Source organism: Simochromis diagramma, unplaced genomic scaffold (genome assembly GCF_900408965.1).
Source record: "Simochromis diagramma unplaced genomic scaffold, fSimDia1.1 OVJJ01000344.1, whole genome shotgun sequence".
NCBI lineage: Eukaryota > Metazoa > Chordata > Actinopteri > Cichliformes > Cichlidae > Simochromis > Simochromis diagramma.
The window spans coordinates 16,088,712-16,114,335 of NW_024387375.1; the positions used below are offsets into that span (position 1 = coordinate 16,088,712).

The following is a 25,624-nucleotide window of genomic DNA, read 5'->3' on the forward strand; positions in this document are numbered from 1 at the left end:
CAAAACAGGCAGAGTGAAACGAATAACAGAGTTGGAAGAGAGCGGGGTGAGGGTAGTGATTGGCAAAAGGGAGCGAAATGAGGAAAGAAAAGAGGATTATGCTATAACATTAAAAGTTCTGTGCACATTAAAAAAAACACTGGCTGTGAAGTTTGGAAACTCATAATGAAATGGAGTGTAGCTGTGTTAATGAGTGTGTGTGCGTGTGTGTGTCTATGTGTGTATTCAATCAATATGTGTCATTTTCAGTCTCTATAAATTGTATTTTTGATGACACCCCCACCCCCACTCCCTTTTACTGCGTCCAGAGTTTATCCCTTTTCCCAAAGAGCTTACATAATTCAGACAGCATAACCCAGGACTACGCACACACACACACACACGGACACACACGCGTACACGCAGGAGAAGGCCCCGTGGCTACATCATCAGCACACTCTCTCTATTTTTTCTTTGGTTCCCTGAACAGCGGCCATGCTGCTTTGTGCTCAGCGGGGTGATTCTAACTGCAGACATATGATGCATGAAGGCTGCCCTCGTATGTGCGCTGTCTGTGTTTTACTTTTCTGCACAGCCAGTGTTAGAGTGTTGTCAGTAAGTATAAGCGGGTGTCCATGAACGGCCATACAGATCGAAAAAGATGGAAACGGACAGAGCTTTTACACTCTGCGTGCGTCATTTTCTAAGGCAGAAAATGTATGAATGGGCAGGAGTTTCTAAATCGCAATTTTGTTGTAATCAGTTTTTCCTACATCTGGGTCACATTCTCATTTGCCAAACCGCTTTGAAGTTGACGGTGACATCCTGAACCACGAAGAGCAATCACTGTGCTTTGCTCTGCGTGGAAGTTACACAGCTTAAATTGCAAAATACAATTATTTTATCCAGGTGCATATCCTTATGCACACACATAAAACCCCTTAAACTCAAGAAGAGTTGTTGAATCACAACATTGATTTATGATACTATAGCTGATAAGATAAGACTTTATTCATCTCATAATGGGAACATTTATATGCATATTTGTCACCTTGTTTGTGGTCTTTTCGTGTTCTCCCTGTATCCGTGGGTGACTCTGGGTGCTCGGCCTCCTCCATTAAAGACATGCAGTTAATTAGTGATTCTAAATTAGCCATAGGTGTGAATGTGTCTGACTTTCTATTTTAGTCCTGTGACAGACTGGTGACCTGTCCAGGATGTACCTCCAGTCTCACAGCTGAGATAGGTCCCCAGTTGTATAAGCAGAAGAAAATGGATGGATCTAATATCACAGAATGCTGTGTGAAGTCGTGCTTCCAAATGCAAACATTAGTCTGTGGGCGAATTTAATATGATTTATATGTTTTGATAAGGGTCCAAAGGCAGCACAATTATTTTATATTGAGACTACTTACTCTTGTTATGATTTTATTGCTATCAGAATAAGTAACGTATTTTTTTCATATCTGTCTGAAAGAAAATTCAGCTTTAAGTGGTAATTATAATGAAAAAACAAAACAAAAACAGAACGTTTAATATTAAAATGCAACGTTTTTGCTCACAATATGCGTTTGTTGCTGTCACAAGACAGTTGCTGTCTTGTGGTGGCGAAGGCCAAAGAGGGGATGAAGCCATCAGTAAACAAACACAATGCTGTGCTGTGTCGTTTTTGTGCTCGGGGAAGCAGAAAAGGAAGCGAAAATAGAGGGAAAATAACAAGAGGAGGAAAAGAAGACGCGTGTTTAAAGGGATACGCTTTATTTCTGCCACTGTATCACCAGAGAAACGTGTTTACTGGCATACAGATGACGCCACTACTGCCACAGCTGCCTTTACTCTAAATTACAGTGACATCATCTGCCCTGTAGTGCTCTGCGCGCGCGCGCGTGCATGCGTGTGTGTGTGTGTGTGTGTGCATGCGTGTGTGTTTTCATCAAGTCAATCAGGCTTAATTAAACTGTACAGTGATTAACAGGCAAATTCCTCAGTCTGTCGGCCCGTGCACATCCTGTTTCACCCTCATAAATTCAAACACACACGCACGCACACACACACACATGCAATGACAAGTAGTGTACTCGCCAAGAGCATCTTTAGAGTGACTAATCTACTATTAGTACTTGTCTCCCAGCCCCTCCCTTCCACCGCCTCCTCCCCACCTTCCTCCTGTAGTCCTTCCATCCATCTCACCGCTCCCTCACTGTTACTCTGCTCCTTTGCCTCCTTGATCCATGTCACCTCAAGGGGTTTCTTGGATGTCAGCATGTTCAGTTTTTTTTTTCCAATAGCACTAGTGATAAGAAAATAAGAAAATCACTTTCTTTTCTACACAGCATCTGGCACTTTTATCCCGTCCTCCATCTGTCTTCTTTTATTCTGTGCCATTTTTTTTCTTGGACTTTTAGGACTTCCATTGTACCATTTCACTCTGTCATTTCCCCCTTTCTTTTCTCTTGTTGCAGTTTCTTTTAAATCGTTCTCATCCGCCTCTCTACATTGCATCATCTACTATCTTTTTTTTATGGCTCTATATCTCTGTGCTATTCTCCTTTTCTTTCAACTTTAATTTAGTCTCTTCTTCCCTCCAGCCTGCCTCCTTCCCCATCACCACCTCCAGCACCTCCTGAGTCCTTCCATGGTGATTGTATCTGTGAGATAAGCTGAGTGTCAGACACGAAATGTTCTCCAATTTCTCTGTGTCTGCTACTGGTGTGAAATGGGCAGAGTGAAAGATAAAGTCAAAGACGGATGATGTGGCTGTAGGAACAGGCAGGTGGAAGAGGAAGACAGATGTGAGATTTGACCTGACTGTATTGTTAAAATACGATAAAACACACGAATTAAAGGTTAATCCATCATTTGTTATACATGTGTTAACTTTAATTAGGTTTGAGCTGGTGGCCGTTTGCGCATGTTTTAGTAAAGACGATAGAAATTTGAGGCCTGTCGAAAAATGTTTCACGTTTTCGTGAAATTCGATATGGCTCAATATCCATATGAAGAAATGAGCCTCAGTACCTGGCTTACAAATACCCAGCAAACACACATGATCCACCGATGATCCAGACTCATCATATTACTGTCATCAATGTGTATCCTTGCTTTTATATACAGCTTTTATATGACTGACACCTTATCGGGTTGTGAAATGATTATGAATGCAGGATAGACTGCTGTAGTGATGTGCTGCATTTAGAGCTTCAGGTCTCCTGGACTATTGCAGTGAGCCGTACAGATGTCAGGACATCTGTCACGTAGGAAATGTTTGCTGGGTATTGATGTACCATCAGTGACAGGCACAGACACACAATGTTTTATTGGTGTGATATTTCTTTGTTCTTCTCTTCAGGCTGTTGTTTCTTGAATGAGCTTGACTCCACCAGTGGACTCCACAACAGCTTCCATAAAGCTGCAAAACGGAAACGGAAATGAAAAAGCGTGTCAAATTGACAAATTCTTAATTGAGGTCAACAAAGCGAGATCTCGTTGGATTTTATAAATATTGAGAAAAGGTGCTTCTGTTCATCTTTTATCGCTTCCTTTAGCAGAAAGCTTTCTGTATATAAAGGTAAGGAGAGCTATGGACCACCCGATTGTTCGTGAAAAAGCCTGCCAAAAGGTGCCAATCGTTGAAATGTTAATTTCATTTACAATGTAGACTTACAATTCAGTCCATAATTTGTTGGGCAAAGACATTTTTTGTAGCTTTGCCTCTGTACCACACCACAATAGATTTTAAATCCAGCAATAAAGATGTGACTGAAAAACAGACCTTCAGGGATTTAACAGCAATTTCACATGAACTGTTTTTATACAAAGCTCCTCATTTTGATTAGACACTGACAAGCAGTTTGGCCATGGCGAGTTCTGGTCCCTCGTTATTTTGTGACAAATGGAGCAGACTGCAGAAGTGTATTTTTTCACTATAATTTGAAAGATGAGACCCAAAGAGATGTCAGCGCAAGAGAGGGAGGCCATCATTAAGCTGAAAACACAAAACAAAGCTATCAGAGAGACAGCAAAACCTTCTGGCACATTCAATCTGTTGCACACCGAAACACCAGAAAGACCACAGAGGACAACTGAAGTGCATCGTGGCAGAATTATTTCCACGGTTAAGCAAAAGAGCTTCACAACATCTAACCAAGTCAAGAACAAACTCAAAGAAATCACTGCAGAAGTCTACAATAAAGAGACTGGAGAATGGAAATACAGTGAGTTTCCAATAACATCTAAAGCACTTGTTACACTTTAGAAAAGGAAAAACATGGAGAAAGAGAAACAGCTCATGACTCGAAGCATACCACATTTTTTGTTATGACCACATTGTTAGCATTATGACACGAGCATGTGTGGCTGCCAACGAAACCAGGTCACGAGCGTTTATTGATGGTGACTGCTGATAGAAGCAGCAGGATGACATATACGGGGCAGAAATGGGATATTCTTCAATGGCCAAGTAAGTCAGCTGATGTCAGAGCAGCTTTTTAGTTATTAAATACAAAACTGTCAGAGCATCTCGAAGGAGGAAACACAGCATCTGCTGATGTCCGTGGGTCTTAGACTGCAGGGAGGCAGCAAAGGATTTTCATCCAAGCATTAAATACACTGTTTATTTATACATTTATGTCAGCATGTCCAATTACTTTTGAGCCTCTGAAAATTGAGGAGTGTGTCCAAACATATCTGTAATCCTTGGCTGGCCCCCCCTGAGCCTGGTTCTGCTGTTGGTTCCTTCCTGTTGTAAGGGAGTTTTTTCTTCCCACTGTTGCCAAGTCCTTGCTCAAAGGGGTTGTTTGATTGCTGAGGTTTTCTCTGTATTATTTGAGGGTCTTTACTTTCAATATAAAGCACTTTGAAGCGAATGTTGTGATGTGATAGAAGCATTAAAACGTTTTTTAGGCTTGGATCTCTAACAACCCCATGACACTTACATCACGTCCCGGTTTATGGTTTTTGATACTGTTTCTGATTTATTTGACTTTTTAAGTTCAGGTGTTTCCTCCCTGTGTGACTTTGATGGTCCACACTCACAGACTTTGAGGCGAGTTCCCACCAACTCAGTGAGGGATTGGTGGATTGGATTGTCAAATTGTCAAGTGCATCAGAGCTATCTGGAAGATATTTTGAACCATTTATGCACACTTTTCCACAAGTCCATGTTTCTGCAGAGTTTGCCTGAGGGAAGTACCCACAATTCATAGCACTCTGGTGTCAAACAAGTGGTTGCAGGGAAGCTTACAGAATGAAGGTAAACACGCAAGCACATGAGGTGCAACCAAATACAATATTTACATGAAATCAAAGCGTATGCTTTATTACATGCCTAGCTATTCATTCACTCGTATTTTTCTTCCCTAATTCTGATGTTCTAACAAAATCAAGTGAAGTGATGATTATTAGGCAGTTACAGCTGGTCCTCCCTGTAAGATACAATCATGGATGATGTTCAACTCAGACAGTCATCCTTCAGCTTCTTTGGCTGTGAAGAAAGTAGAACATGTCGATGTAAAAATGTCCCAAACCACAGCAGTAAACAACACGGTTTGGCACTCACACGGTAACATCACTGGATGTGTCACAAAGTGCTGTTCCATTCCTGCTCCTACCAGTTTGAGCCCTCGTGTACTCACACACTCAAACACTCCAGCAGCACACACAGGTAATGTAGTTTAAGTCTGTGAGAGCTCAGTAACAAGGGTGGACTGGGACTGGGCCTATGCATGAGTTTCGTTTTTCTCTCTCATTTCTCATTCATGCTAACAATAGATTCATACATTTAGATTTTAAGGTGAAAAGTTAGGGGTGTGGCTTTTTTGATTGACTGGTGGATGCTGGGGGAGGCGAGGCCCTCACCTTCACACTAAAGGTGAACCTCTCTGTGTTTTTGTGATGGTGCGTTCGGGTGCAGACCTGTGGCACGTCTGTGCTTTCACATGTCTGTGAGCATGTGTTTGTGGCGCCTGTACAGTTCAAGGATGCAGCTCACAAACCAAGCCTCAGCCTGATTACTTAGTACTTCTCACTCTTGTTGAAATACCCCTCACACAAAAAAAATTGTATAAAACAAAAATTAGTAATAAATAAAAATAAAGAGCGCTGCTAAACACTAACTTTGAAGATTCATTTTTGTCAGTGGGTGGTTGTGTTTGCCATTTCCATTTTCTTTGGATGAACGGCGCCAGAAGGACTCCAGACCAGTTTATGAAGTTGGCCAAAATTAAGCAGGAGCTTTAGTAGTTCATTTCTGTACTGCTGTGTTTCGACATGATCAAAAATCAGGTTGCTATGGTGAATTGCTTGTCTCCCTCATCCTTTTTTTTTAATGTCATAGTTTAAATTTATTTATTTTACAGGCTACAGGTGCCTAAGGAACAAGCAGAAAGTCAGCAGTCACAGGAAAAGCTGGCTGACAGGTCGACACTGAAGGTGAAAATAACCCAAAGTAGCCTCTGTTCCAAATCTCTCTAAGTAATATTTGGTTGCCCGACATAACCTCTTTAGCCAGGCTGGGGCAGGACAGCTAGACAGTCGCTGTCTGATTGATTGCCAAGAAAAAGAGAGAAGAAGAAGAGAGTGGTTGCCATGGGGACAAGGAGAAGGGGTCCTTTTTTTTGTCTTCTCGGACTACCAGTAATTGGTGATAAACTTGAAGGGAGGGGTAGAAATCAGACGCAGCAAGGCACAACAGCTTTCGCCAGTATGAAGAAGTGCAGCAGGACTCAGGAAGCATGTGTTTGTGTGATAAAAGTCAACACGAGCTCACAAAAAACAAAAAACAAAAACAGAAAAATAAAATTGAGCGAGCGTGTGTGTTTGTATTCATGGGAGTTTGTGTGTTTTTCAGTCTGGTGGAGGCGACTGGAGACAAGGTGTTAATGAAATGTATGAAAGGAAACTGTTGCATCCAGCTGAGAGATACTCCATGAGGCACTGCAGACCATCGAGCACACGAGTTCACTCCAACTCCATTTTCATTTGCAGCCGGCAGGAGGAAAACAGCGCACACACACACACACACACACACACCTGGGAGCTAAAAACATCAAGTGAAGGTTTAAAGTGAGATGGGAGAACTGCACATATTACTTTGTCTTTATGTCATAAGTAGGAAATAACAGCGCGTACCACCTCGTGCTTTATGGCTATACTTTATGTTTTCCTTTAGAGTACATACATTTTTATACCAATGTAAATGGTAATTTGAAAGCAACGTGAATGGGTCTCAAACATAGAAGTGTAACTGGAGATTGCACTGGAGCTATTATAAGACTTTCAGGTAAAAAACTCTAGGGTTTTTATTTTTCACACATAGGCCCCTTTTGATTAAACCAAAGTCAGTCCTATTAATGTGTTTTCACACTTGGTTGATCTCAGCCTTCTTCTCTGCTGGGTTTCCTTCTGACAGTCAAAAAGTGCTGACAAATTGTTCAAAGTTTGTTTTGAGGGCTCGCTGAAAATTCACTTTACTGTATTCGACCAGGTCAGTGCAAAAAACAAGAGGGAAAAATACAGAAAGGAACAAAAAACAATGAATGACAGCAGTGTAGATACTGACCTTACACACCATGACGCCATAGTTTGTCAGTGTTCATCAGATATAGACAATAAAAGATCAGAAAACATTTCCTGGTCTGATAAGAAGGTAAAAAACATGAAAGTGCGGGTCCATCCATTCATGTGTCAACAGATCAGGCTAGTGCGTTCAGGCCAAAGGTGTCTGGGATATTTTCTTGGCACACTTTGGGCCCCTTGTACCAACTAAGCATCATTTTACCCAACAGCCCATTAACCGTTGGTGACCACATCCATAACTTTATGACCACAGTGCACTCACGTAACAAAGCTCAAATCATCATCAAACTGGTTTCGTGAACATTATAATGGGTTTACTGTTCTCAGATGGTCTCCATAGTCTCAATCCAATAGATTCACATCATGGATGAGCAGCTGACAAATCTGCAGCAGCAATCTGATGCTGTCATGTCAACATGGACCAGAATCTCTGAGGAATGTTTCCGGCACCTTGTTGAAGAGTTAAGGAGGTTCTGAAGGCAAAAGCACAAGCAAGGCGTACCTAATAAAGTGTCAGCTGAGTGATGGATTGTTCACATATCCGTTTTATCATGTAGTCCACGTGTAACCTTACTGATGCTTTGTGTTTACGTCTGTTTATTCTATGACATGATGCAGGCTGTAAATCAGCCTGACCTTAGCCTGCGATGCATGTGGTTCTTATTGTTGTCGCACTGACTCAGACCCACACTGGGACTTTTTGTTGCATGTTTATCAGTGTGGTTGTTTTTTGGTTTTGGTTTTTTTCACCCTGTCGATTTCTGTTTACTTGTCATCACAGCTATTGAAGGTTCCCTTAACTAGAAATCTTGTTGCAATATTATTAAAACTGGAGTAACTTCTAATAGAGTCTCATAGTTCAATCCAAATCAGAATTATGCATCTGGCCTCTGACCTAAAGAATATGATCAGCGATTTCCTGCGTTACTTATTTGATCCCTTCGGCTCTCATCTAAATATAATTTGCCCCATTCTTTCTCATCTCCGTGGCTGCTGTTATCTCTTCACCGTGGCAAGTTAAGCCACAATTTAGATCATTAAAACCACGGCAGAGGGGAGTTGTAACAGTTGTTGTTAAATGACTGTCTTTAGAGGTGATATTACACGTGACTCAGTCAAATTTTCCTCATAAATCCAAATCCAGTTCTGAGTTGATGGCAGATTTTCTTATCTCAGGAGGTTGTCATTCTTCCCCTCTCACCTGTGCACATTTCTTCACACCTCTTCAGTCTCCCTGACAGCTGCTTATATTACTGTGTGCTACTGAACTTCAGCACTAACAAGAGGAGACACATGCTGCTTCAGAAAGACACGAGCACGGCCTGCTGATACAAGTATAGCAAAAAAAAAAAAATCCTTTTTATGGTTGCAGTGCAGCGGAGATCGACGGCTTTAACGCCATCAGGTCTTGCTGGACTGTTCTCTTGACAACAAAGCAGAAGAATCAGTATTTTTGAGCCTGAAATGATTTCTGTGTGGAAGCACAAACATCAAACAATATGAGCTGATTTATGATGTCCACAAAACTCATCTTAAGCGGTAAAGTTTCACAGGGGTAAGCAGCCGGCTCTGGCACAGCGAGTGAATGAGTGAGAGCAGGGGGCCGTGTAATTACCAGAATCCGCGCTGATGCAGCGTGCAGCCAAACACTGCAGGTGACTGCACAGAAAGTGAAATGAAGGACACAAGGAATGACAAATAAATGGTAGGTTAAAATTGAAGGCGGACCACAGATAGCTTGATTATATAATTAATGGCTGACTATCGTGCTGGTTGCTTCTGAAGGGGACAGAAAAAAGAAAATCAAGTGAAACATTTACTCTTCTGTGCAAGACCTGATCTCAGCCCTGCAGAGCATGCTTTTCAGTTACTAAAGACAAAACTAAAGAAAAAGACCCACAAACACCAACTGATGGAGGCTGCAGAACATCTGAAGGCAAGAAATATATTATTACTGTAGATGTTCATGAATGTTTAAGCCTCGGAAAATGTGAGACCGTGTGTTAAAATGGCTGTAATTCCTAAATAGCTCATGTAAACCTTTTGTTAAAATCCTGAAGTTAGAGATCAAAATCTGCGCTTCAATCACGTTTTGATTGTATGAGTGAAAATCCACTGTGGTTGACTGCAGAGAACCTGACTGTACGGCAGAGAATTCACGTGAAACTGGGTTTTGCATTTTCGTTTCTAGTCAAACTCAAACCCAGATTGCAGTTTATGGCCAAACCGATTCCACGGGTCACTTTTTGAAACACTGGGAACACGTGGACAATCGCAAATAATTGTGGTTAATATGGGGGGAGCGTGGAAAAATCTATCAGTAATCAATGGCAAGCCAAATGTGTCAGTCGTGATTCTGCTGATCACAATTACTGAAAATGGTGCAATCCAAACGTTACCATTCCTGATTTATGTCTGCATGGTTGTCTGAATCAGTTTTGCGCTTGGAGATATATTCTGATAAACAATCAGATAATGAGAAATCTTTAATTCTGCCATTGTGTACTCGAACCCACCACTGATTGTCTTCCGATGCAGTGGAGCACGCAGTGAAAACCAATTCAGGCTCCACTCACTCACGCTGTTCTTGTTGTTGTGTGCCCTGAGTGGAAATAAAGGAAACACAGGTGGATGTCCAGATTTCTGTGGGAGGCTGTTGTCCCTTCTATTGTTTGTCAAGTGAGAATTTCACTTTTTTTTTTTTCAGAGGAGGCGTAAGGCTTAGAGGCGTCTTTTTCACTGCTGAATTCAAGTCGAACTTTCACCATGACGTGTGTTTTTCGCCCCGGTCCGCCAATGTAGGTAGAACTGTTCTTAATGACTCATGTGGTTAAATACAGGTCACGCTGACTCACTGCACCATCTTGTGATGCAAACTGGGATTACACAAAAGTACAGGCAGGCTCTAGTTCAATTTCAGCTGATATCTATTCCACATGAAATGATGTTTTTCACATAAAGGCACAACAGCTGTTTGTTCAAACTGTAAAGCACTCATTTGTACACAAAGTACCATTATCCTTACACTCGTTTCCCATTCATGGTCTTTTTCCCCCTAAACATCTGTCTCCATCCTTCTGCTTTATGCAACTGCTGTCATGACCTATATAGTAAAGGCCACTGTGCTTGTGTGTGTTCTTGCCCGCTAGGCCTCCTGTGCGTGTTTGAGAATGTTTTGCTGAAGATCTCCTGTGTGCACATCCCTCGCAGGGCTCTCCGGTGTGTCTCGAGGTACAGGGTGACCCTGATGTGTCAGATCTGTTTAAAAAGAGCGCACTGGAGTGCTGGTGGACCACTGTGACTCAGTCCCTCTCACACACGCAGGAAACTTCCTCAGGGCCCTCCCTATGATCACTGTACCCCACACACCCACACAGCTGACATTTTTCCTCAGAGCTCATCAATAGTCTTCCTTTTTATAAGTGTAGCATGACACCGTTATAAAACCTGCAGGGCTCACCAAAGTTTCTCTCCAAAGTGTATGTGCATCTGTATCCGAGCCCATGTTTTCACAGCTACCCCGTGAAGTGCTGTGCTGTGTATAAAGGCACAGAAGAAGCAAGTAGATTACCATGAGGGCAAAGCAGAGCTGGAGGACATCAACCTTCTGGAAGAAAGATTTCTTCCAAGAGTAAAAGGAGTATGCATGTTCCACAGGAAACAAGCAACTAGCAGAATGTGTTTATTAGAGTTTTAGAGATGCAATAATTTGTAAAATGCACAGTAACAGAATACAAAAGGCAGGGACAAAGAAACACACCATCTATAAACAGTATCTAACAGCCTCTGTTGGACTTTTGTTTTACAACTTTGAATTGTAATGATGTAAAAAGGATGAGAGTGATCGAGATAAAAAAAAAAAAAAATCCACATTATGTGAAACATTTAAAATAATCACCTGCATATTTTAACCCATCGATACTTCAGCTAAGTGTTCCAGAAATCACATAAAAGGGATTATTTTTGTGCAACACAGGTGTGAGCGACTATTTATGTTAGATCACACCAGAACCTGAAAGCTACAACTTATACACAGGCTACCTTTAAACCTGAAAACTAAAATCTGACGATCAGCGCCAAGAACCTTTGGAAAAGTAAGTACACCCACTCTAAATGAATGTTGTAAAACAATAAACCACTAAGAAGTACAGAGTGAATACTTTGTATACAACGTGCTATTACACAGTTGAGTCTTCAGGACTCCTGCTGAGGTCAGAGGGCAGTTAATGGCACACTACTGTAAATACATATTCTTCACAGGAACTCAACTTCAAGGTGTTTACACATGTTGATGAAGATCATCACCAACTCAGGTTGAGAAAACACAGCATCACAGCGTCCTCTGCTGTCAAAATAAATAAATCTTTACATTACGGGAATCCCACAGGTGAGAACATTAAAAGGAAGCGACGACGAGGAATTGCTCAGCGATGCTGGTAAGGCAACTGTTGACAGATTAATTTCTTTACATTAAATATATACAAGGTTGGATTTGTGTAGAAGGAATGACGGAGCATCGTAAAGCACTTCGTTTCTTGTACCTACAGATTATTCAGCACCACTTTTGTGCTCCTTACTATAAAAAACACGATCCTGCGAAGATTCTAAGCTGTGCATAAAGAAGATATTGATAAGCGACTAACACATAATCTAAAACGTTATAAATACTGCTGGTTAATGCGCTGTATTCTGTAGCTCAGGATTTAAAAAAAAAAAAAAAAAATCATCTACAAAGAGGATGCAGTGCCTGTGAGGATGGGAAGAAAAGATAAAGGAAAAAGAGAAAAAAATAATGCCTTTTTTCAGCACAAGATTCTCCTTGCTTTACTCCCTGAAGGTCTTCATATCTTCATATCCCCATGTAAACGCACTCTATGCACAGTGCTGCACATGTGCACAAAAAAACCTCAGACTAAGGTTTTCCACAGCACCGGCCAATGTCCCGTGGACTAACATCATCCATCACCTGTCATTTTTCAGTCCAGTTTGGTCCCCTTGGAACAAACTCCAGAGAGAAAATCAGGTCACAGTGTCCTCTGATATCAACGTCACAAAAGCTACAATTACTTAATTTAAACTGCACACTGATCCGATGATTTGTTGAGCAAAGAGTACAGAAAGTTTAAAAATATGACTCGGCTGCAAAATGAATGTCAAGCTTTTGATGTCTAAAACAAAAACCTGCAGGCCACGCTGTGCTGGTGCCCAGGATTACTGGTCTTTTGTGTGTGTCCCCCAAAAAAAAAAAATTATATATATATATATAAAGAAATAAAGGTTTGTCTCTTATGAGTCCAGTGGAAACATTAGGTGCAAATCAGGTTGGAATCGATTCTGGCCTCTTCAGGGAAACTGTGGTCTGACAAACGGTTTCTCTTCATTCACTTCATCTGTGCACGGAAAGCGGTGTGATCCTGTTGTCTGCTGAATTCTTTTCATTCCAGCACGTGATCAAAGGAGGTGCAAGGCCATTATCCGCATACATTATAAGTGTTTTTCTCAGTGTCTGCCCCTCGGGAATGAAGTCGTCACTGGAATGTCTAGGGGGCCGATGATCCAACCTTGAAAGAAAACATTCAGACAGTCAGCCTTTCACCAAAATAAAAGAAAACAAATATCACAAGCAGATCTTCTCATTCATAAACATCTGGTAAGACTTGTAGCTTCACTTAGTGAAACTAGCTTTCAGTGTTCTCCCTAAACCTAAAATTAGTTTCACAACATTTTTAAAAGTCCCCCAGGAGGTCAAGCTTAAAATTCTCATTCAGACCACAGATGTCTCGGAGCCATGGCAACCAGATATGAGGCTGCTCATGAGATGCGGACTCAATAAGCTCCGGTCAAGAGTACATATAAACACGGACATGCAGCCTGACCGATGAACCGAGGGATCGGCTTAAACTGAGAGACTTTAACTTTCACTCACACTTTATGATGTCTCGATTTTCAGTCAGAAAAGTCCAAGTATAAGAAACAGAAGCATGCTGTATCTCAGAAACTTGGCACAGAAAATACTCATAAGTAACTTAAACAATGATGTGTTATCAAAATTACAAATTCCACAGCTCAAAGCCGAGCCTGATTTAAATTTGGCCGCTCTTCCCTTCAAGATCGTCTCCTTATACGATCATCAGGAGTTCAACCACCAGACTGACCAGACTTTACACAAGCTATAATATATATATCATAACACATATATATGCTATAACATTATGCTGATTATGCTATAATATCTGACATTATAGCATAATCAAACCACCTAGCAATGGACTACATCTTTAGGCCCATCTTTAGGAGTTTGCACCTATCACACCATATTAAAGCACTTTAGCTTTAATAAGGTGTGATAGGTGTCATCTACTTTATCTCCACAAAAACTGAATTATGCATGACAAACTATGACAAACACCATCACATTGCCTAGCAACCTAAATTGCTAATTGATGGTAATGTAGCATCCCATGCACTAATAAAAATATTCAGAATACTTTGAGTACTGAGAGACTCGAGCACAACAACAAGTGAGGTTGATCAAATGCACAGAGACTATTGAATGCACAGGAGACACACAGTTCAGGGTGACCAAAATTAATATGCTACTAAAACATTATTTGTGTGTGATAAAAAAACAAAAAAAAAAAATAAACAAAAAGAAAAACCCAAAAAACTCATGTGTATAAAATGGTCCTACCTTCCTTACTGAGACCATTATCGAAAATCTTTAAGGAACTGAAAGATAAGCATATTTTTGATGAACAACAAAACAGACAAAAATGTATTAACCTGAATTCAAATAGTGCCAAATCACAACAACAGTTGCCCCAAGGCGCTTTACATTGTCAGGTATAGACCCTACAATAATACAAATGGAAAAACTGTGTAGAAAGGGTCAAATGACTACCAGAAAAGCCCATTTTACAGACAAACAGACACACACACACACACACACACACACACACACAACACACACACACACACACACAATCTGTGTACCAGATTTACTCTTTCACTTCACATCGAAAATTGGACATATCGACATGCAGTGAATCTCTTCTCAACTACTAACACACTCGCACTCTCTCTCTCATCCTCTGTGGTCCTATCACCACAGCAATCACGCCTCTTCTCACACTCCAACATCATGTCGATACACTGAACAGGCAGGAATCAATAGAAAATATGTAGCAGGCAACAACACAGCAACCCTGAAATCAGGCTATTGCCGGTGGAAGTTACAGCAGGCTGAGATGAATTTTTATGTGCTGCTGCAATCTGCAGCAAAATATTGAGCGGTTTGTGATAACAAGAAAAGAGCAGGAGGAGACAACTGCATCATCAGATTGTCGACGTTCTGTTCTGCACCGACGACTGAGCACAGGGCGGAGGGGTTTAGGATGGCTGCATGAACACAATATTGATGCTGCTAAGCAGGTCTGGTTCAGTGTCAGAGAGCTTAAAAATATAGTCCGGCGAACTAAGGTGATGTTTGTTCATGCCAAGAATACAATTCTGTGAGCTGATGAGACACCAGTGCTGTGAAAGTATAGTTTGCCTGCAAGCATGAGCTCTCTCTGAATGTGTTATTGTTTGTGTCTTTAGTGCTCTGAAGCAGGCTTTGGCAGCGCTTCACCAGGATAAGTCTGGCTCAATCAAAAAATAAAATAAAATAAAAAAATCGTCTAAGCCTCTGCATACAGTCTGGATTCTTAAAACATTTTTTTGTTTTGGTTGAACACAAATCATTTATCATCTTCGCAGCTCGTGAAACCACATGAGATTGCATTTCATAATATATTTAATTGATTAGTTTAATATTTTAAGAACCCAGATCCTGCAACGATCGTTAAATCACAAACAAATCATGAAACAGAGATTATTGATCCTGCACAGGTGAATCCCTCAAACTTTACTGAAAGGTTAACAAAGAGAAAAATTGAGCATGAAAAGTTCTGCCTCAGGAGACGGAACGCTTGATTTCATGCACAATCCGATGTATTCTATTCTGAATAGAAATCAGACTCGCAAAGTGCAAAATTGGTATAGGATGTGCGCAAATTTGCACTGCTCTTTGATTCGGCTCATGGTTGAGGGGTCTGGACCACCTGCGCAGCATGAAAGTCTCTGATTAACTGGGCAGCTTTGCAGTGAGCTGCCTGGTTCGTCCTAGATTACTCCCAGTGATTGGTAGATTGACTCACAGCAAGCTGGTCTTGGCTGAAAGCTGCAACGCTGTTCCGCATCTCATTCTCACTGCCACGCAGTGGTATCAGTGACACGTTACCATGACGTGTGTCTGGCAACTCACGACTCACGCGCTTGTGCTGGAGTCCATCCTGAGGCCACACGTTACCGTCGTACTTTACCAAGGAGGAGAAACCGAGAGGAGAGAAGACAGACATGTTACGATACTACAATATAATACTACTACACTGTGAGGAAACTATTTAAATCATTTAACATGGTCCTGGTGAGGATTACTGATTTCAGTAGTGCTGTTTTATTTACTTTCTTTATTACAGTTTCTAAAACTTCTGCATCGCTGCTTGGTTTTTACAAGAAATTCACAGTTTTCACAAATAACAACAAAAGAAATAAAACAAATCATAACACATTTAAATGATTTATTACAAATTTTCCACCTCTCAGCAGGTGTTCAGGGAGGGACATACCTGAATACTCAGAAATGTAGCATACCACTCTCTCATTTCTGACTGGGTCTCACAGCAGAGATACCTGCAAATAAATAGAGGCAGATAAGTGAAGCAGACAGTGCGATAAAAATCAAACTGTGGGCTGAGTGTGTGTGTGTGTGTGTGTGTGTGTGTGTGTGTGTGTGTGTGTGTGTGTGTGTGTGGGGGGGGGGGGGGGGGGGGGGGGGTCTTGGGAGACAAGCAAACAGTGAGGCAGAGATTAATTCGAGGGCCAGGGGAAATTTGGAAGAAAAAAAAAGAACAAGAACAAAGGGAGGTAGTGAAAACTGTTAACTGAAATTGACATGTTCTCTCCTATGACACCTGACAGTGACGCCACAAGCGTAAACAGTGAGCACGACTACTAATTTAAACTTCCGCCCAAAACAAACACTGATTATAACCTTCAGCATCCAGCGTGTGTGCCTGTGTGTGCGTGCCTGTGTCCCTGAAAAGTGCGAATTCGTGCCTCTGTAGTGTCTGCATGCATGTACGTGCAAATTTCATGCCACTCAGGTTGCCGTCATAGCCCTCTGAGTCATCAGTCATGCTGCTGTGCTGAATAAACAGGCTGTATTTATACGATTATTACTGTTATGAGCACAAATTTAGACTCCAACAATTATTCGAGTGAAGTCCTCTGAGACAGCAAAACACTGATACAAAGAGACTTTAAAAACAAAACAGCAATGCAGCATGCAACTGACACAAAATTAGGTGCAGTCATAGAATTTGACAGAATACCCACCACACACACACACACACACACACACACACACACACACACACACACACACCTAGCTCCTCCCTCTCCCTAGTTCACTTCATAATGCCTAACAGAGCTCATTAGTGTTTGCTGGCATTCAAAAGGAGACAGCCTCTCTATTCCAGTGCACATACATGCAGCACAGTATCTCCTACATGTGACTTTTTCGTTTTTGCTTGCAATTAACTGCCCGCCATTATCAGCGTCAAAAGACTGAAAGCTGCTCATCTATGATTATGGATTACCAAAAAGCCACAGAATAAAATTTACATAATATTCCTAAAATTTATTAGCACCCCTATAAGCTTAAGCACGAGGAGTGCTGAGAAAATAGTGCTGCAAGAAAAAAAAAAAAAAAAAAAGGGAAAATTAATGTGCTAAGAGTTTTGAGAATATTAAGGGACATTTAGTGCAGATATATTAAAAAAAGATTGGGATGATACAGTCACACGGGCGCCTCCTCATCTAGCTCTTTTGATTATTATTTTTTCCACTTTCTTATCCCTCTCCACTCAAAGTTGTCTTTTAACTGCATTAAATTCAACATTTCTTACTCAGTATACAGTATCTCCCCTTCAGCATGACTCTTTGCCCCTCTACCTTCCACCTCTTTCTGCATCTTCCTTGCTCCCTCTCATGTCTGCTTGTTGCTGCAAGGGACACGGCGATGGAGGCCGACCAAGAAATTATACTACCTACAGCATGACGGGAGCAGCTGTCCCATTACAACTACGAAGATGACTACAGATGCTAACAATGCATACCCAGTGTAACATGTACACACAGTCGCACACAGTCGCGCACACACACACACACACACACACACACACACACACACACACACACACACTGAGGGTGAATACCTGAACAGGCCTAGCTTAGAACAGAGCCCTGTTTATAGGTGTATTCATGTGTGTTCACCCCCTAAGGTGGAGTCAACCTTTTATATGCCTCCTTCTCGAGACTCTCATGCAGGGATCTGACCCGTTTTCTCAGCCTACAGAAAATCTAGCAGCTTTCTCCAAAGTTGGTTGTGTTTATATCCGTATCACCACGCTGCCATAAAGTTATAAATAAATGAATAAATAAAATGACACACAGGAAGAGCAAAGGCTGAGCTCCTGCAAACACTATATTAGTGCTGCAATCTAATATAATGACAGACTTTAGTTATATTTCATGTATTGAAACAAATGTTTACAAATACAACTGTTTAAACTATAAATAAAAGCACAAGTAGAGCAGGGCGATGCGACCAAAAATATTTATCACGATATACATTTGAAAATTTGCGTTAATGATATAACTGACAAAAAACTAGACAAAAAAACTTTACAACTCCTCAACTTTATTAGTGCAAAAAACCCCCAAAACAAAACATCAATGTATTTTCACTTAAACAAGCAGCTGTTTTATGTGCATTAAAGTTATATAAAAATGTAACAGTGCAAATGCAAATTCCTTGCTGACAGTTTAACCAAAAGGCATTTCCAGTGGAAATTGGCCGACATGTCCTCAGCATAACCATGTATAATATCCACAAAACTTAAAAAGAGGTTATACACACACAATACGGTAATATTATGTTGAAGCACAGTACGTATCACTCCACCAGGCTCCTGCCTACGATAGCCGTAATGCTCCGACAATCCATCAAGCGGTGCGGGTTCGTAGCTTAGCAAAGTCGTACTAAAAGACAGATTTTCGAGCGCCGTGTACATAAAATAGTTTTGAGGTCAGTAAACACAACCAGAATTCATACATAAGGCACACGGGATTATAAGGGGCACTGTCGATTTTCAGAAAAATCAAAGGATTGATTTTAAGTGTGCCGTATTTTCCAAACAACATGGTAATAACGACGGCCCGCTAGCATGCTCTACCAAAAATAGTGCTTTGTTGTGTATCTGACGGATGAAAGCCAAACCAGTTCCACACCACTGAAGTTGCAGCATTTTTACAAACCAGTTCTGGTTCATCTATTTCAATTAACAATCCACTTTCGCTCTTCTCATTCTGCGTCGCCGCCATGTGCGTATGTAAACAAAGGCACTGCGCATGCGCGTTTTACCCATATTCTATCGCAATATTTCATTTTCCTATCGTTGCCCAACATTACACCGGTATTACCGTGAACGGTATGATATAGCCCAGCCCTAAGCACAATGCAAATCTCATGAACTTGGATTTATTCACAATAGAACAATGAAACCTGAAATTGAAATTGACGCCAGCAACACGTCTCTAAAAATTTGAGCTGCCAACTTCTGTGAGAGAAATCTATTCCCATTCTCGTCTGCTATCAGATATATATAGCTGCTGAACTTCACGGCTTACTTACTCCACCTTACTAATGTTTTCTACAGGCAGACCAGTTCAGCACCTGGACTCTTCGACAGCAAAGCCATGCTGTTGTAATAGATGCAGTTTAGTATCATCTTGCTGAAATATGCAAGGCATCCCCTGAAAGGCTTTCTGGATGGGAGCATGTGATAAACTAAAACCTCTGGACATCTTTCATCATTAATTGTGTCTTTCCAGATGTGCCAGCTGCCAGTTCTATGTATGTATGTAAGTATGTATTGTATGTATCTAGGTATTAATGCATGCAGGTACCATCAGACATGAGCACGGAGGTCCCTCTCCGCTTTAATCTAGAGACTGCAGTGTCCATGTTTTGCACAATGCTAATCATTCTGACAACAGAACAGTTTTCCACTTTGTCTCAGTCCATTCACATCTTCATGTGTGTCTGGTTCTTTGCACGATAGCGCTTTAACCTGCATTCATGAACCGCACGATGAGCTGTGCTCACAGATAATGATTCCAGATTTCTGGAAGTCTTCCTGAGCCCAAGCAAGCAGCTTACAGGCATTTACAGGCATGATTTTTGACCTTGTCCCTTACATACGGAGATTTCTGCAGATTTCCTAAATCTTCTGAAGTTATTATGGGCCATAGATTATGTAGATGATGGGATATTCACAGGCTTTTCATTTTTAGATTGAGGAACATTTTTCTGAAATTGTTGCACAATTTGTAGACAGTGTTTTTTGCATAATGGAGAATCTCTGCCTAAGATGCTCTTTTTATACCCGATCATGTTACTGACCTGTTGCAAATCAAGCCAATTAGCGGAAAAAAATGCTCCTGCGGCTGTTTGTTTTCGGTATTACTTATTTTTCCAGCCAATAAACCAACATTGCTGGTGACGTAATCAGAGCCTGAAAGTTGTGTATTATAAAAAAAGAGAGCACTGAATAAGTACTCACCACTGCTGTCTCTCGGGCTTCTCTTGTTTCATGCTCTCATACAGAACTGTCAGTCCCCAACTAAAAATAAACATACAAATCACTTTAACAGCAATCCAGCTTCTTAGGATTCACAGTGTCAGCCTGCCCCCTAGTGGTCACTCTGCTTACAAGGCCCAAACAGCTACTTCAGATAAAGAAACTGTAGAGTTCGTAAATTAATAATTCAAGTTTAGTCATTAATTATCCCTTTAAGCATGAGCCGGGCTGCAGAAGTTGCTCTGTGTAAACTTTTAAAGTTATGAAACAAGGAAGCTCAAGGGCATCAACCAATTTGGTTCAAGCTAACAAAACTGAGGTAATTTGAGATCAAAATGATGCATTTTGATCAGTAGGGGTAGCACTAGCTGCTCCCGCCAACAGCAATGTAGTGCAGAGGTGTTACACTTGTATAAAGCTGGAGAATGAGTGGCCAGATATCCAATTATTCATGATCAGATAATCCCAGAAAATTGTTATTCCCAGTAAATACATTTTTTGTGCCCACTGAAGCGATAATTTGCATGGCCAGTCTTCCTCCTGGTGTGACAGCAGTTTCCATTTACAGCAGCCACCTGCTTCTTTGCCACTAAGCACTCATGAGAATAGCGTGACACTGGTAATTCAGCACAGGTGCTCACCATGTGGGAGGACGGAGTTTCTTCTTTATACCAAGGTAAACCTTCAAGTTTTTCACTGGCCATTCACGTTCTGGACGGTTACTCTGACAGACAGTGGGGAAAAAAGGAAAAATTAGTTAACGAGTCTACGAAGGAGATAACAAATAAAACGATAAAAGTATGTCTGTAGATCTTACTCTGACGTCCTTGTACATTCTGAGCGAGTTGTAATTGAGGATGAAATAACGCTCATGAAAACTGGTGAGGCCCAAACCCAAGATGCTTCGCTCCTCTCTGAATTTTATCATCCCGTGCTTGGATGCATCCGGTTTACTGGCTGTAGGACAGAAGGCCAGATAACTGAAATTGATGCAAGCATGCCACAATGTGGCAGACCAAACAGTGCAGCAATGATTCTGTTGTTTTGTATTTACACAGGTAAAGAGTGATGGCCTCCATTGCAGCATGTTTCTTGATAAGCAGATGAGACTCTGTGCCGATGGAGTGAACAATGGGCAAGACTCGCTCCTGATAGTGCAGCGGTCGTTCTGAAAAACAGAGCAGGCAGAAAGAGAGCATGTGTGAAAACATGATGCAAACTTGGGTCATTTCTGGATGACAAAGAACTTTGCAAATCTGCATTCCTCAATAGGGTCAAAGTGTCAGACAAACATGCTGAGCGCTTGATGACATAACTGGTACAGCTTCATATTTTTGGATGCTATAAATACATATTTCCGTAAATCTCACCTTACATCCTGGAAGAATTTTGTTTTGTAAATCTACATACCAATCTGTAGTAAATGACACCGTCTGTAGCAGTAAATTCCTTCCTTCTCTTCCCATCAACAACAACAATTTCCTTCAATTTCTCATCATTACTGCTCCATTTCCTCTTTAATCTGCAGATTACTGCTACTGTCATTTTCATACTGTCGCTTCCTTGTAGGGAACCAGACAGGTCACATACCAGATGCAAAACAAACTGCAGTTTGCAGCCACACTGTTGCAGGCAATTTTTTTTTTTTTGCATTAGTCCTAGTACACTCTCATTTTCCAAAGCAAAATAGCCCTGTACCATATTAATGAAAAAACAGAATAATTAAGACAGAGTTTACAAAATACCCTATAAATTCTAAATCTGCATCAGCATAAAAAACAAATGCTGTTTGGCATTTGTCCTGCCTCCCTTCATCTTTTTATCAGTCTTACCCATTTCTTCCTTGCAGCAGATCTCCCAGCAGCTCCAGTAATCTTTGTCTTTAATTGGGATGTTACGCTGGTCCAGAATCTCCAGTGTGAGCTCTAATGCTGTCATAGAACCAGGAATCTGTGGGAAGAGTGGAAATATTTGTTTTCTATAAACACCAGCCTGCTCGTTACTGTGGAACTTGATGTGTGCCAGATGAGAGAACTGGGTTGTTAAATAAATAAATGTGTTATTTGGTGAATTCCAACCCACCTTCACATGTCTCTCTCCACTGGCCTTTTCCTCCAGGTACACAGTACAAATGAAGTCACCTCCTCGTTCAGAAGGAGGCTGAAGTTTAGGGCACACAGGCAAACAAATGATCAGACAGAAAAACTGCGATGATAAAAAAGCGTATACACAGATAACCAAATGCAGTGTTCAAACAAGTCTAAACACTTCACACAACACATTTCACTGAGATGAACTGAACAATAATAAAGGTTAATTACACAGGCAGGTGATAATTTATTATGTTAATTTCTAGTTTAAGTGTAAAGTTTGGTGGAGGGGGGATTATGGTGAGTGGTTGCTTTTCTAAGACTTGGGTTCGGCGCCTTAGTTTCAGTAATGAACCCTTAACACGTTCAGGATGAATTACAAACTGCAAGCCGCTTCACATCCAACATTAGCATCTGACCTCACAAATGTGATTCTGGTCAAAAATTCCCATAAACACTCTCCTGAATGTTGTGGAAAGCCTTCCTAGAAGTGTTGAAGCATCATATTAAACCCTTTAGATTAAGATTGGGATGTCAATCAAGTTCGTGTGTGTGTGATGGCTTTTGGAAATATGATGTATCCCAGCGGGATAGAAAACCGATCCAGAAGAATTTCCTTCATTTGCTGATATGTTCTGATGATGGCTGTGGAAATGACTGTTTAATCTCACCGAAGAAATCCACCAAGTTTATTATAATTAACTAAAACTAAGCTAAAAACTGAAACTGCATGGGAAAAAATTCACACTTTTACCAAAGCTGGACTTCTGAAAAAAATTCTAAGTGACACAATTTGAAAAACTAAACTAAAAATATAGAAGAAATATTCTTAGTTTTAGTTCTGCGTTTATATTGTAATATTTTCAATGATTTTCCTAAATCTTGCCTCTGAAATATGTCAGGTCACTGAACCATTCTTTGTTTAAAGTTTATTGTATGTTGCTCACATTTTTCAAATTCCGCATTTCGTGGATAACTTTAATCACTTTTATCTGCTTGTTCAGCTGCTGCTCATCCACCTGCAAGAGAGCATAAGCAGAGTAATTCAACCACAAATAAAAATGTATCAACATTTAAAATCTGCACTGATTCTTCAAAGTGCAGAATCACTGCATGCAAGGAGAACATTGTGTTGTAATCACAGTGAAGCTTGATCTTTAAGATAAAAAGATAAGACGAACACTTAGACCTCTACACCACTGAAAAGTGTTTTTAAATCCCTGATGTGTTAGCATAGAAGCATTACCACCTTTGTTATCAGCACTGACCTCAAAGATGAGTTTGTAGTGCTCAATGAGGTCTTCAATGGCGCGGCCAGCGGCATAGTCCTTCCCGTCAGTCTGGAACAGTGTGGGACCGAACACGATGGCCAGATTATGGTTGTTCATCTGGTTGTCATCCGAAAAGTGCTGCACGCTGAAACACAAGCGGTAAAAAAAAAAAAAAAACACACAAGTCTGTGCACAAATACATACTCAGGGAGAGGTGATAAGATGGTATCAGTCACTGTGTATCAGTTCTCACCAGTAGAGATGCTCGATAAGGGCTTGTAGTGTTGCCTTGTTGACATGAGGCAGTTTGTTCAAGAACTGCTTGTACTGGGAGATTTTAGTACTTTCATCCTGAATGGCTGAGGAAGAGAGAAGATGAGGAGAAAAGTAAAAGTATTAAATAAAATTATGGACACAGAGGATATTTATAGTACAAACGGCCAGGATCAAAGAAAGAGCTGGGAGTGTAAGATGGAACGAAAAAATTTTTTTTTAAAAAAAAGCACAGGACGGGAGCACAAAAGATCAAAACAGGGAGAAAGGCTGAAGAGAGGCCTGATGAAAAAGGACTCTAGACTTCTAAAACAAAGAGCATTTTTGTTTAAACTGGCATGTATATATTAAAAATGGCCAGCAGTGTGTAAGTCTTTGGTTGAAAACAATAACAAGATGATGGTACCAGACACACAGCTGCAGCATATCTTTAAACTCATTCTCTTTGCACTGTATGCTCAATTTAGCTTCAGTGTTAAAAAAAAGACAAACCCCAAAACACTAGAATTACAATGACAAACATATCATTAAATCCCTGCAATACTAGCATTATATGCTCATTTTCAATTTGAAACCAGTACATTGTCAAATGCTTATGTTACTGGGGGCAAAAAAGACTGGAAAAGTTGTGCTAAAAGCTGTTTTCGGTGTAAGACTACAAATAGTAAGAGGCAGTTATGTACTGCAATAATTTCGATTGTTGAAAAATCCCTAAACAATGACGCCCAACATCAACACTAAACACCCAAACCCAAGATAAAATACAAAAGGGTTGGGGTCCTTCCTTGTAAACTAGATTAAAGTGCAGAGGGACTAAAAGCTACAGATGAGGACAGATGAGGACAGATGAGGACCCTCCTCATGAAAGTTTAAAACTTACACAAAAAAATTAAAAGGTTTCTGTTAAACATAGCAAGCGATTTTTAAAACACAGCTTTCCCAAACATCCTAGTTTTGTTTTGGATGTTTAGTTTTTTGTTTGTTTGTTTTTTAACATTGCACACAGAAACTAAATTGTTTCACAAAAACAAAAACTACCAGGGTCAAGGTTATTAATAATCCTTTTTACTGGAAAACAGCCTGCTGTCATTTGCTGTAGTTGTCAACAAGACCCACACTCGTCTCCCGAGCGAGACTCTCTAAAGCTTTACACAGGCTGGTAGTTGTTCATCAGGTGCGATGTATGTTTCGAGTCACTGTTGTGTTGGAAGACAAAGTGATGACTGAGATCCAGTTTTGCTGCCAACTGTTTGAGGTTTTCTTTCAAAATCTTCACATATCCTTCACTCTTCCTTCCATTTTGACAAGATGCCCACTTCCAGACGTTATGAAGCATCTCCACAGCATAATAGTCCCACCACCATGCTTCACTGCGGGGACGGTGTTCTATGGGTTGACGCCTCTCCATTTTTTCTCCAAACATAAGTCACTGTGGCTACAGAGCCTTTGTTTCGTCTCATCTCATCTGACAAATGGACACACTCCCATATGCATAATGTTTCTTCAGGTTGTCCTTAGCATGCTTTAGTCTGTCTTGAAGGTACGTCTTCTGCAGAAGTGGACTTTTTCCTTCGTCTGCAACCTCACGGTTCCTGCGCAGGTTTCTAGTGACAGTCTTCTTTGAGAGTAGGAAATCCAAGTCGACTAAGTTATTCATGAGTGTCTTGACAGTTGTTCTGTGGTCTTTGGA

General features: G+C 40.8%; 1 protein-coding gene across 6 annotated transcripts in view; it reads right to left on the minus strand.

Annotated features, from left to right (window-relative positions):
• Window positions 1–11,220: 11,220 nt before the first annotated feature.
• LOC120719996 (arf-GAP with Rho-GAP domain, ANK repeat and PH domain-containing protein 1-like) overlaps window positions 11,221–25,624 on the minus strand; it is a 60,309-nt gene continuing 45,905 nt past the window's right edge. The window contains exons 22-34 of one of the 6 annotated variants that reach the window (XM_040009571.1): window positions 23,915–24,020; window positions 23,659–23,806; window positions 23,338–23,409; window positions 22,383–22,466; window positions 22,133–22,250; window positions 21,355–21,468; window positions 21,118–21,257; window positions 20,942–21,024; window positions 20,283–20,342; window positions 16,224–16,287; window positions 15,867–15,911; window positions 14,246–14,283; window positions 11,221–13,115 (exon numbers count right to left, since the gene is read on the minus strand). In XM_040009571.1, coding sequence (XP_039865505.1) covers window positions 14,263–14,283; window positions 15,867–15,911; window positions 16,224–16,287; window positions 20,283–20,342; window positions 20,942–21,024; window positions 21,118–21,257; window positions 21,355–21,468; window positions 22,133–22,250; window positions 22,383–22,466; window positions 23,338–23,409; window positions 23,659–23,806; window positions 23,915–24,020 — 1,055 coding nt within the window. In that variant the 3' untranslated portion in view covers window positions 11,221–13,115; window positions 14,246–14,262. The other 5 variants (XM_040009569.1, XM_040009570.1, XM_040009567.1 and 2 more) reach the window with 5 other exon arrangements.